The sequence below is a fragment of the Amblyraja radiata genome, chromosome 6, assembly GCF_010909765.2.
Source record: "Amblyraja radiata isolate CabotCenter1 chromosome 6, sAmbRad1.1.pri, whole genome shotgun sequence".
In the NCBI taxonomy this organism is placed as follows: Eukaryota; Metazoa; Chordata; class Chondrichthyes; order Rajiformes; family Rajidae; genus Amblyraja; species Amblyraja radiata.
Genome location: NC_045961.1, coordinates 96,012,109 through 96,024,542, shown reverse-complemented (window position 1 = coordinate 96,024,542; position 12,434 = coordinate 96,012,109). Strand labels below are relative to the sequence as shown.

At 44.6% G+C, this 12,434-nt stretch overlaps 1 protein-coding gene across 1 annotated transcript in view; it reads left to right on the top strand.

The window, feature by feature from the left end:
• The first annotated feature begins 267 nt into the window (after positions 1-267).
• The window catches only part of LOC116974738 (P protein-like), a 28,696-nt gene continuing 16,529 nt past the window's right edge, over positions 268-12,434 (top strand). Inside the window, exon 1 of the mRNA XM_033023453.1 lies at positions 268-370. Coding sequence (XP_032879344.1) covers positions 268-370 — 103 coding nt within the window. The remainder of the gene's footprint in view (positions 371-12,434) is intronic.

Sequence of the window (12,434 nt, the reverse complement as noted above, 5' to 3'; positions counted from 1 at the left end):
AGATGATGGAGGAAACCGGAGCCCTCAGTGGAAACCCACGCAGCAGTAGAGAGAACATGCAAACTCCACACAGACTGCATCAGAGGTCAGGATTGAACCTGGTTCTCTGGTGCTGTGAGCAGCATCATCACTAAACCATCCCACACTAGATGTTCGATGTAAAAGAGAGAAGTTATTATTGTACTGAGCAATTTTCTATATTGAAGGTTTCTATATTTTTGCCCTCTCTCACCACAGGGCCTGCATTTTGCAGAATTCACAGGACACATGTTCGTTGGAATTGTCTTGGTCCTTTTGGTGTCCGTTCCCTTCTTGAGGCTACTTTATTGGAACAAAAAGCTCTACAACAAGGAACCAAGTGAGATTGTGGGTGAGTCATTTAAGGACATTCTTGTCCAATATTTCCTTCATGAAACCACCAGCTGATGTTAGAGTTAAGGGGAAGTGATTTAGCTGTCAGCTACAATAGACAATAGACAATAGACAATAGACAATAGCTGCAGGAGTAGGCCATTCGGCCCTTCGGCCCTTCGAGCCAGCACTGCCATTCAATGTGATCATGGCTGATCATCCACAATCAGTACCCTGTTCCTGCCTTCTCCCCATATCTCCTCCCTGCTATCTTTAAGAGCCCTCTCTAGCTCTCTCTTGAAAGCATCCAGAGAACCGGCCTCCACTGCCCTCTGAGGCAGAGAATTCCACAGACTTACAACTCTCTGTGAGAAAAAGTGTTTCCTCATCTCCGTTCTAAATGGCTGACCCCATATTCTTAAACTGTGGCCCCTGGTTCTGGATTCCCCCAACATCGGGAACATGTTTCCTGCCTCTAGCATGTCCAAACCCTTAACAATCTTATATGTTTCAATAAGATACCCTCTCATCCTTCTAAACTCCAGAGTGTACAAGCCCAGCTGCTCCATTCTCTCAGCATATGACAGTCACGCCATCCCGGGAATTAACCTTGTAAACCTACGCTTCACTCCCTCAGTAGCAAGAATGTCCTTCCTCAAATTAGGGGACCAAAACTGCACACAATACTCCAGGTGTGGTCTCACTAGGGCCGTGTACAACCGTAGAAGGACCTCTTTGCTCCTGTTCTCGACTCCTCTTGTTATAAAGGCCAACATGCCATTCGCTACCATCCTCATGTGATGGGGTTTAAGCTGGAAAGAGTGCAGAGAAGATTTCCGAGGATGTTGCCTGGGCTTGAGGGCATGAGTTGTCTGTAGAGGTTGGACAGACTAGGACTTTATTCCTTGGAGCGAAGAAGGATGAGGGGTGACCTTGTAGAGGAGTATAATATCATGAGGGGAATAAATGGGGTCGATGCACAGAGTCGTATATCAAGGGTAGATGATTCAAGAACCAGAGGACATAGGATTAAGGTGAGTGGAGCAAAACGTAATCAGAACTTGAGGTGTAATTTTTCAAACGGAGGGTGGTGGGTATATTGATTGAGCTGTCAGGTGGGGTAATTGCTGCAGGTATTATAACATAGAAACATACATAGAAAATAGGTGCAGGAGGAGGCCATTCGTCCCTTTGAGCCAGCACCGCCATTCATTGTGATCATGGCTGATCGTCCCCTATCAATAACCGTGCCTGCCTTCTCGCCATATCCCTTGACTCCACTAGCCCCTAGAGCTCTATCTAACTATCTCTTAAATCCATTCGGTGACTTGGCCTCCACTGCCCTCTGTGGCAGGGAATTCCATAAATTCACAACTCTCTGGGTGAAAACGTGTTTTCTCTCACCTCAGTCTTAAATGACCTCCCCTTTATTCTAAGGCTGTGGCCCCTAGTTCTGGACTCGCCCAACATTGGGAACATTTTTCCTGCATCTAGCATAACAACATTTAAAAAAACATTTGGACAGGTGCATGGATGGGTGAGGTTTGGGTTGGCATGGCCAAGTTGGGCTGAAGAGCCTGTTTTCATGCTGCATGGCTCGAATGGTTGATAGCAAATTATTTGAGTTAAAGATGTTCGCTTACAGTCAGATCCTGACATCAATGCACCCAGCTTGGGAAAGTTAATGAAAGGTCTTTATCCTAGAGGTCCTGATGACTATGTTTAGAGTCATAGAGTCGTGTGGCAATAGGCACCTCCGCCCAACCTGCCCACACTGGCCAATATTTCCATTCTACACTGGTCCCGCCTGCCCCATATCCCTCTAAACCTGTCCCATCCATGTACCTGTCTAAATGTTTCTGAAAGTGTTGCGTGTTTATGCTACTGATCTGAACAAAATTAGAGTAGAGGAAGTAAGCGAGAGTCCTAAATCCTCAACTATAATAATAATGGATGGGATTTTTAATAGTGGATGGGATTTATATAGCGCCTTTCTAATACTCAAGGCGCTATACATCGCATTATTCATTCACTCCTCAGTCACACTCGGTGGTGGTAAGCTACTTCTGTAGCCACAGCTGCCCTGGGGCAGACTGACGGAAGCGTGGCTGCCAATCTGCGCCCACGGCCCCTCCGACCACCACCAATCACTCACACACATTCACACACATTCACACACAGGCAAAGGTGGGTGAAGTGTCTTGCCCAAGGACACAACGACAGTATGCACTCCAAGCGGGATTCGAACCGGCTACCTTGCGGTTGCCAGCCGAACACTTAGCCCATTGTGCCATCTGTCGTCCCTATAACAGAGAAGTCTTCAGATTGGAGTATCAACTGGGCTTTATTTCCATCACTTCCCTTCACTTCCTTCCTTAACCTGGGTGGGATAGGACTGACAATTTGGGCGACAAATTGGTCCAATTTGGGTCCAAAGTCGTAGACTTGTGGAGAGAGCTGCTGGTGGTGACAGACACGAGGAGTGGGCCGGGAGGAGAGGGGTATTGCCTCCAGCACCTTCAAGGTCGCCCCCGGGACACAGAGGCGGTCGGCAGAGGAGAGGGATGTTGGGTCGGGCTTACCTGGATCGGGGTCATTCCAGGACATCCAACAGAGATAGACTGGGCTTTGCACTGTTTGTGTTTTATTCTTTTTTTTTTAAACGGTGTCAAAATAGTGGCGACTGTGCATTTTGTGGTTGCGAAAAGGAATTTCACTGTTCTGTGTATACGTGACAATAAGGAACTATTGAACCATTACAATAGATTATAACCAGGATCTAGTGGAAATCTAGGGTTTAGTTTAGTTTAGTTTAGACATACAGTGTGGAAATAGGCCCTTCGCCCCACCGAGTCCATACCGACCAGCAATCCCCGCACACTAACACTATGCTACATACACTAAGGACAATTCTACATTTCTACCAAGCCGAATTAACCTACAAACCTGTGTCTTTAGAGTGTGGGAGGAAACCGAAGATCTCGGTGAAAACCCACGCAGGTCACATCGAGAAAGTACAAATTCCCTACAGACAGCACCCATAGTCAGTATCGAACCAGGGTCTCTTGCGCAATAATACAGTAGCTTTACTAGTGCGACACCATGTCGTCCTTTCAGAATCAGAATCAGAATCAGATTTTAATCGCCAAGTATGTTTTGCAACATACGAGGAATTTCATTGGCCAGGTCAGTCGTACAATTAAAAGCAACAGACTCAAAAACACATTTTAACATGAACATCCACCACAGTGACTCCTACACATTCCTCACTGTGATGGAAGGCGAAATAAAGTTCAAGTCCTTCCCTTGTGTTCTTCCTTGGTCGGGGGCCTCGAGTCCCCGTTGACGGGATCTTGACTCCCATAGCCGGCGGCGTTTGGGCCCTCCGCGTCGAGGCGTTCAGCTCCTGCATCGGGGGGGGATGTCAGCTCCCCCGCGCCGGGCGATCAAACCTCGCGTTGGGGCTGGTTGAACCTTCTGCGGCGATGGAGCTCCTGACTCGGCCTCTCCCGAGACTGCGAGCCCTTGTCGGTAAGTCCGCAGGCCGCGATGGGAGCGATCCCAGGCAAGGGATCCGCTCGAATGTTAAGTCCGCGCCCCGCGGTGGGGCTCACGACAGTCCGAGGCGGCTCCCAGCTCCAGCGATGGTAGGCCGCAGAGCCCGGAGAATGTGTTCCGAAAAATGATCACATCTCCGGGAAGGTAAGAACCTGAAATAAAAAGTTTCCCCCGATCCCCTATCCCACTTACATTAAATCAAACTTTTAACAAACACTAAATTAACAAAGAGATGAAAAAACGAACAGACTGCCGGCAGGGCTGGCCATCTCCCCGGCGCTCCTGGGACAATCGAGGCTGGGGTGGTCCAGGGTAAGTGGGAACCAAGGCATTCCTGCTCCTCCGTACACTGATTTAGCTGGGTTTCTCTTGGCCTCTTGACCAGATACCAGTTATGCCTTTCTCAGAATCAGGTTTGAGATTGTGGACTGCATTGCAATGGTAAAGCCAGAGGGAACCTTTCTCGTGCTGAAAATAGCAAGATAATATCAGGCCACAGTGGGAATGCAGTGGAATCAGAAGAGGGTCATAATTATCCTGCTTTTAACTGTGACCTGTTCAGATTTACCAGAATCAGAAGTTAAAATTGTCGCCACTGTTCCTAGAGTCCCACTGAGCTGCTTCTATTACTGTGGCCTGAGGTGTATTAGTTACCCTAACTGTAATTTGGGACTGCTTGATATTATTTTGCAGTTGCTCATCACCCTCGTCTTGCCATTAACTCTAACTCAAAGGATTTGGGCAATTTGATCGATTTATATCCAGCCATAGATACAGAGGAAGTGGCAGATTTTGATGTAATACCACGGAGCTGCAGATGCTGGTCTTACCAAAGGTGGACACAAAATGCTGGGGTAGCTGAGCGGATCAGGCAGCGTCTCTGGAGAACGTGTGATGTTTCACAGCAGGGGTCACAGTTTAAGGATAAGGGGGAAATCCTTTAAGACCGAGATGAGAAAAACATTTTTCACACAGAGAGTGGTGAATCTGTGGAACTCTCTGCCACCTGGTAGTTGAGGCCAGTTCATTGGCTATGTTTAAGAGGGAGTTAGATGTGCCCCTTGTGGCTAAAGGGATCAGGGGGTATGGAGAGAAGGCAGGTACAGGATACTGAGTTGGATGATCAGCCATGATCATATTGAATGGCGGTGCAGGCTCGAAGGGCCAAATGGCCTACTCCTGCAACTATTTTCTATGTATCTATGTTTCGGGTCGGGAAATCTTCTTCAGACTAATTGTGGTGAGGGGGAGTGGATTAAAAAAATGGAAGCGTCAAGAGGCAGGGTAACTCACGGCTGGCAACAGATGATCTCGGGAGCCTGGGTTTCCTGATAGGCAGATTGTTGGTCGAGGGTTAGACATAGGAGCACATGTGAGCCTAAGAGGGATATGTAATTGTGAATATCGAAGCTAGTTAACAGACTCTTAGTGGAGGAATGGGGAGGGGGGCAGAAACTGGTTCACAGGTGGGAATGGGTTGGGGAGGAGAACGGCGAGAGAAAAGAGAAGGGTTTGTCGAAGTTATTTAAAATTGGAGAACTTATTGTTCACATCGTTGGGTCGAAATTGGGCTGCTGTTCCTGAAGTTCTCGTGTGGAATCCCACTCTGGCAATGGAGGAGGAGGAGGAGGTGCATTTTGATATTAGCCACCATAAATGTGTCCGAAGTGTCGACGGGCCGAATGGCCTCCTCCTGCATCTATTTTCTATGTTTCTATGTCAGTTATTATTGGATACTTTCTTCCTTATTGTGAAGTGATTATTGATCTTATAGAAACTTACAAAATTCTTAAGGGGTTGGACAGGCTAGATGCAGGAAGATTATTCCCGATGTTGGGGAAGTCCAGAACAAGGAGTCACAGTTTATTCCAAGAGCGGCTCTGAACCGGCCCTGCTGAGTGCCCCCCACCCCCCCTGGACTGTCTCCCTCGGATGGTCACGACACACAGCTTATTTATTTATTTTACTTTTCTTTTTCATCAGTTGGAGCTGCATACTAAATCTCGTTGCACTGACGTGCAATGACAATAAAAGATATTATTATTATTATTATTATTATTATTATTATTATTATTATTATTATTATTATTATTATTATTATTATTATTATTATTATTATTATTAGGGGGAAATCTTTTAGGACCGAGATGAGAAAAACATTTTTCACATAGATAGTGGTGAATCTCTGGAATTCTCTTCCACAGAAGGTAGTTGAGGCCAGTTCATTGGCTATATCTAAACCTAAATCTAAATTTTATTAGTTATTTATGTTATGACATCGGATGGAAGCTGCATAACAAACCTCGTTGCGCTTATGTGCAATGACAATAAAATATATTATTATTATTATTATTATTATTATTATTATAGTTAAGAGGGAGTTAGATGTGGCCCTTGTGGCTAAAGGTATCAGGGGGTATGGAGAGAAGGCAGGTACAGGATACTGAGTTGGATGATCAGCCATGATCATATTGAATGGCGGTGCAGGCTCGAAGGGCCGAATGGCCTACTCCTGCACCTATTTTCTATGTTTCTATGTTTCTAAGTCATGATATATGAAAAGAAATATGAAGCCAAGCACTTTCTTCTCTCAATTCAACGTTTGACCTAGGACCGCACTCAAATGGAAAATTACTGGCATTGATGGCAAACTAACTGGAATGAACTGTTGGTGAGAAGCATTTGAGTCAAATGTCAGAAGGAAACTTTTGAAGAAAGAAGCAAAGATTATGAACCAATTTCTGTGCCTGAAATAACTTAAAATACCTGGTTGTGTGAGGAGAATGTAAAGAGAAATAGATCTCTGGACTAAATGAAGAGGTATAAGAACTTGGTTGCACTGGTTGATATACTGAAGCAATTGAAAATAGGGAATAAATAAGGAGACTTTGCCTTTTTATTATGCGATTTTTGAAAATGGAGATAGAAAGATTAGAGGGATATATATCATCACACGCACCAAATGTGAAACGAAAAAAAAACCGGATTTATGTGGCCCATTTATACCTTCGTGCTGAAGTGTAGGACGACGTATTTTGACTCCTGCAAATTGGATTCCATTCCACTGATGACTCCTGAACTTTAGACTAATGGGACAAGCTGAAGTCTATTCTCACTTCACCGTTCCATCGCAGATTGTGTGTAATACCGTAAATCTCGGCTGCCAAGGGATTTAATTGAGGACATGGTGCAACATTCTAATAACAGCCGCAAATGAGGCAAAATGTATCAGACGCACAGTCAACAACAGACAACGAATGCGTTCAGACTATTTTAAAAGTTAACAGTTGCCTTCGAGGCTGCAATTGTACTCGAAAAATTATCTGTGTCTCATTGCATGGCTGTGTTGAAGGCCAAGTTATCTATTTAATCGGAATAAGTTTTTTAAAAATTGTGTTTTTATTGCAACGTTCCCACTTTACTGATCGAATCCATGATGAAATTAGCAACCCCATCATTTGAACAGTACTTCCTGATATTTAGCACAACATCGGTTGAACAGTGTGGATCAGCAAATTAATGATAGTTATCTTAAATTGTCTAGAGAAATGTTCGACTGCATACTTGCATTAATCTAGTAATATCCGGATAGCATAAAAACAACGCATTTATCACTGACTCCGGGCAGGTTAACTGTATATCAGAACGATTTGCTGGAAATATGAAATTGTCATAAAAAAAGTTAAAAACACAGAATAGGCAGGATATACTTGGAGTTGACTAGGGGAGCTGGGACATTGTTGGCTGGTGTGGGTGAGTTGGGCCGAAGGGCCTGTTTCCACAGTTTGCCAACTCCACGATGTTAGGACGCGGTGGGGACGGAGATACGATACGGATCTCCGTCGAGATAAGAGATTGAAAAAAAGTTTTCCCCAACCCCTCCCCCTCCACCCCCCACATAAAACAAACCAAGGAACACTGAAACATACTTTTTTAACGCTAATACCGTGTGAACTGATTACATGAAAAATTTTTGCTAATCCATTTTGGCTCATTGTATCTCCACCTGGAATATCTTAATCATCTAGATCACTGATCAACACAGGACTGCCACAAGACCAATAAAATATCTGCTGTGATAAAAATAATTTAAATTTGATATGCATTGATACAAAATAAGTTTTATAATATAGCCTTACAGCGGCAGAGACCCAGGTTCGATCCTGACCACAGATGCTGTCTGTACGGAGTTTGCACGTTCTCCCCGTGACCTGCCTGGGTTTTCTCTGGGTAGTCCTGTTTCCTCCCACACTCCAATGGCATACAGGTTTGTAGGTTAATTGGCTTTGAAAAATTTGTAAATTGTCCCTAGTGTGTGTAGGATAGTCTTAGTGTGCGGGGATCGATCACTGGACTGCGCAGACTCGGTGGACCGAAGGACTGGTTTCCGCACTGTATTTCTAAACTAATCTAAACTAAACTACATTGCACAGAAGATTAAAATAAATAGGTTTTTGCACTGTTACTCAAGAAACATTATCTCAAAGGAATTAATCTCCATTAATTTCTATTTGTAATCGCTCATGTGGTAAACAATTGCTAAGAAAATAATCCACGTCGCATTAAGAAACATCTAGTTCTGTAAAAGTTTCAATAATCAATTCTAGTTCTTTCAAAACAGAACAATTCTTCCCTTTAGAAACATTAACTACTAAGCAGAACATAGTGAGTGAAGACAGTCTTGTGCTATTTGAAGGCAGTGATTGTAATTCTTTATAACAATCTTATACCTGCATCGTAGAAATAGTAATTTTTGCATGGTATATTGACAGAATTAAGTTATAGTGATTTGTAGATGATGAGGCTTTTGAACAATCTTAACATGAATTCAAAAGATTTCTTAACGGCACGGTGGAGTAGCGGTAGAGCTCCTGCTTTACAGCGTCAGAGCCCCGGGTTCGACCCCGACTACGGGTACTGTCTGTATGGAGTTTGTACATTCTCCCCGTGACCCGCATGGATCTTCTCTGAGATCTTCGGTTTCTTCTCACTCTCCAAAGAACGTACAGATTTGTAGGTTAATTGTAGGTTAATTGGCTTTGTATGAATATATAAATGTATAATTGTCCCTAGTGTGTGTAGGGTAGTGTTAATGTGCTGGGATCGGTGGGCCGAAGGGCCTGTTTCCACACTGTATCTCTCAACTAAACTAAACTAAAGACCAATGTGCTCCGTGCTATTGTCATTTAAGGTCTTTCAAGGTCTTGGATAGCTGAAATGATTTTTGAATAAAGTTAGAAGGAATGGGGGTCTTATGAGGAACTCCAAGAATGTTGAAATTATTTCCTTAGCAAGGTTAAGAGGAATAGTATTAGAAGTAAGACAAATTTATAAGAGGATTTGACAGATAATGTAAAACTGTGCCCACTGATAGAAGTGCCCACTGATATTATGTTTTAATGAGGGGAGGAGAGGGGGGGGGGGGGCATGTTCATGCCATTGGGTTGTCAGCTACTCAAGTGGAATATGAGGCACTGTTCAGACAATGGAGAAGGTGCAGGTCAGAAAGGTCAATATGAGAATGGGCAGAGGAGGACTGAGCGCAAGTGTTCGGTGAAACAGTCGGCGAGTCTATCTTTGGTCTCGCCGAAGAACAGGAGGCCACTTCGAGAACATCGGATGCAGTGAATGAGGTTAGACGAGGTGCACCTGGAAGGACTGCTGGGGTCCCTGGATAGAGAAGAGGGAGGGGGGTATAGGCACAGGTGTTACATCTCCAGTGGTTGACTTGACTTGACTTGACTTGACTTGACTTGCAGGGGAAAGTACCAAGAGAAGGGAGAGGTTTGGGTGGGAAACGATGTGTGAACCACAGAGTTGTCTCAGCGGAAAGCGGTAAGGGGCGGGGATGTGAAGAAATCACTGGTGGTGGGATCGCGGTGGAGGTGACGGAAATGTCGGAGGATGATATTGATTTCTTGCTTCTACCTGATCAAACTGGATGTCCTGTTGTACTTATTGCCGTTGTTTTATACAACTTGATCAGGGCTACATGTGTTTAGATTAAATTCCTAGCTAGTTGCCAACCGCATTAAAGATCAGGATTCATCTCGTTGAGTAATGGTAAGGGGGCGGTCAAGGAAAGAGCGTTCACGTCGCGGCCCTGTTTCCTCCAATCTTTCCACCACCACGTCCAAGAAGCACAGGGTAGCTAATGTAACCCCACTTTTTAAAAAGAGAGGGAGAGAGAAAGCGGGGAATTACAGACCAGTTAGTCTAACATCGGTGGTGGGGAAACTGCTAGAGTCAGTTATTAAAGATGGGACAGCAGCACATTTGGAAAGTGGTGAAATCATTGGACAAAGTCAGCATGGATTTACGAAAGGTAAATCATGTCTGACGAATCTTATAGAACTTTTCGAGGATGTAACTAGTAGAGTGGATAAGGGAGAACCTGTGGATGTGTTATATCTGGACTTTCAGAAGGCTTTCGACAGTTTTCAGGCTCCTGTAGGACCGAGATGAGAAAAAGTAGGACCGAGATGAGAAAAACATTTTTTACACAGAGAGTGGTGAATCTCTGGAACTCTCTGCCACAGAAGGTAGTTGAGGCCAGTTCATTGGCTATATTTAAGAGGGAGTTAGATGTGGCCCTTGTGGCTAAAGGGATCAGGGGGTATGGAGAGAAGGCAGGTACAGGATACTGAGTTGGATGATCAGCCATGATCATATTGAATGGCGGTGCAGGCTCGAAGGGCCGAATGGCCTACTCCTGCACCTATTTTCTATGTCTATGTCTAAGCGCTACAAGCGCAAGACGCCATTGTATGCAGATGCTGAGAAGTGCGTTCAGCTCTGGCTGAACAATTCCTAATCTTGTGTGTGGACTCGATAAGTAGAAGTAATGGAAACATATTCAAAACGGCATGAAAACATTGGAAGGGTGACCCCATGACAAATGCTCCAAATTGGAAAGGTGCACTTGAGCACTGCTTGATTGGAATAATTGTATGAGTTCTCAGAACTGTTCTGTCTGTGGGTGATGATCTCCACAGGGTCTATCTACAGCACTGTAAACGTTATTGAGTTACAAAATCTTTTTTTCCATTAATTACATCAGCCTGACACATCTAATCAGAAGGGTCGCGACCCAAAACATCGCCTGCTCCTTTTCTCCATCGACGCTGCCTCACCCGCTGAGTTTCTCCAGCATTTGTTGTCTACCTTATTTTTACTACCTGTTTTCTACATGTTTTTACTATCTCGACCAATTATTTTATCTTATGATTTATTCCGAGCAGCTCTTTTGTTCTTCAGACAGAATGCTCCGTCTCAATTTTTTAATCTCAGCTCAGGTTTACTCATTTTAATGATTTTACGTTCTTACGCAAACTTTGCAAAATTCCTCTTGGTCAGTACCAGGGCGGCACAGTGGGTCAGCGGTAGAGCAGCTGCCTCATAGCGCAGGGACCATGGTTAGTACGGGTGTCAGGGGTTATTGGGAGAATGGGGTTAGGAGGGAGAGATAGATCAGCCATGATTGAATGGCGGAGTAGACTTGATGGGCCGAATGGCCTAATTCTGCTCCTATCCCTTATGAACATGTTCCATCCTGACTGTGGATGCTGTGTGTGTGGAGTTTGTACGTTCTTCCCCTGACCTGCATGGGTCTTCTCTGGGTGCTCCGGTTTCCTCCCACACGTGCAGGTCTGTCAGTTAATTGGCTTCTGTATATTTCCCCTCGTGTGTGAGTAAGTAAGTGTATTGGCCAAGTATTCACATACAAGGAATTTGCCTTGATGCTCCGCCCACAAGTAACAACATGACATACAATGACAGTTACGAATGACTCAGAGAACACTAAACATTAATAATAATAAAACATTAATGATAAAACACCATTGATCAAGTATGTGAACCAACAAAATACCAGATGAAAGGGAGGCTACAGATTTTTGGCTGTTGAGTAGAGCAACTACTCGTGGATAAAAACTGTTTTTATGTCCGGCTGTGGCAGCTTTGACAGTCCGGAGTCGCCTTTCAGAGGGAACTGATTCAAAGAGTTTGTGGCCAGGGTGAGGGGGGTCAGAGATGATCTTGCCCGCTCGCTTCCTGGCCCTTGCAGTGTACAGTTCATCAATGGAGGCAAGGTTGCAGCCAATAATCTTCTCTGCTGATCGGACGATTCTCTGCAGCCTCCAGATGTCGTGCTTGGTGGCTGAGCCAAACCAGACTATGATAGAGAAGGTGAGAACAGACTCTACGATGGCCATGTAGGATTGGCCTGTGGCAGATTGTGCTTCCTCAGCTGCCGTAGAAAGTTTAGGGGTAACATGAGGGGGAACTTCTTTACTCAGAGAGTGGTAGCGGTGTGGAATGAGCTTCCAGTGGAAGTGGTGGCGGCAGGTTCGTTGGTATCATTTAAGAATAAATTGGATAGGCATATGGATGAGAAGGGAATGGAGGGTTATGGTAGGAGTGCAGGCAGGTGGGATTAAGGGAAAAAAATTGTTCGGCACGGACTTGTAGGGCCGAGATGGCCTGTTTCCGTGCTGTAATTGTTATATGGTTATATGGTTATACAT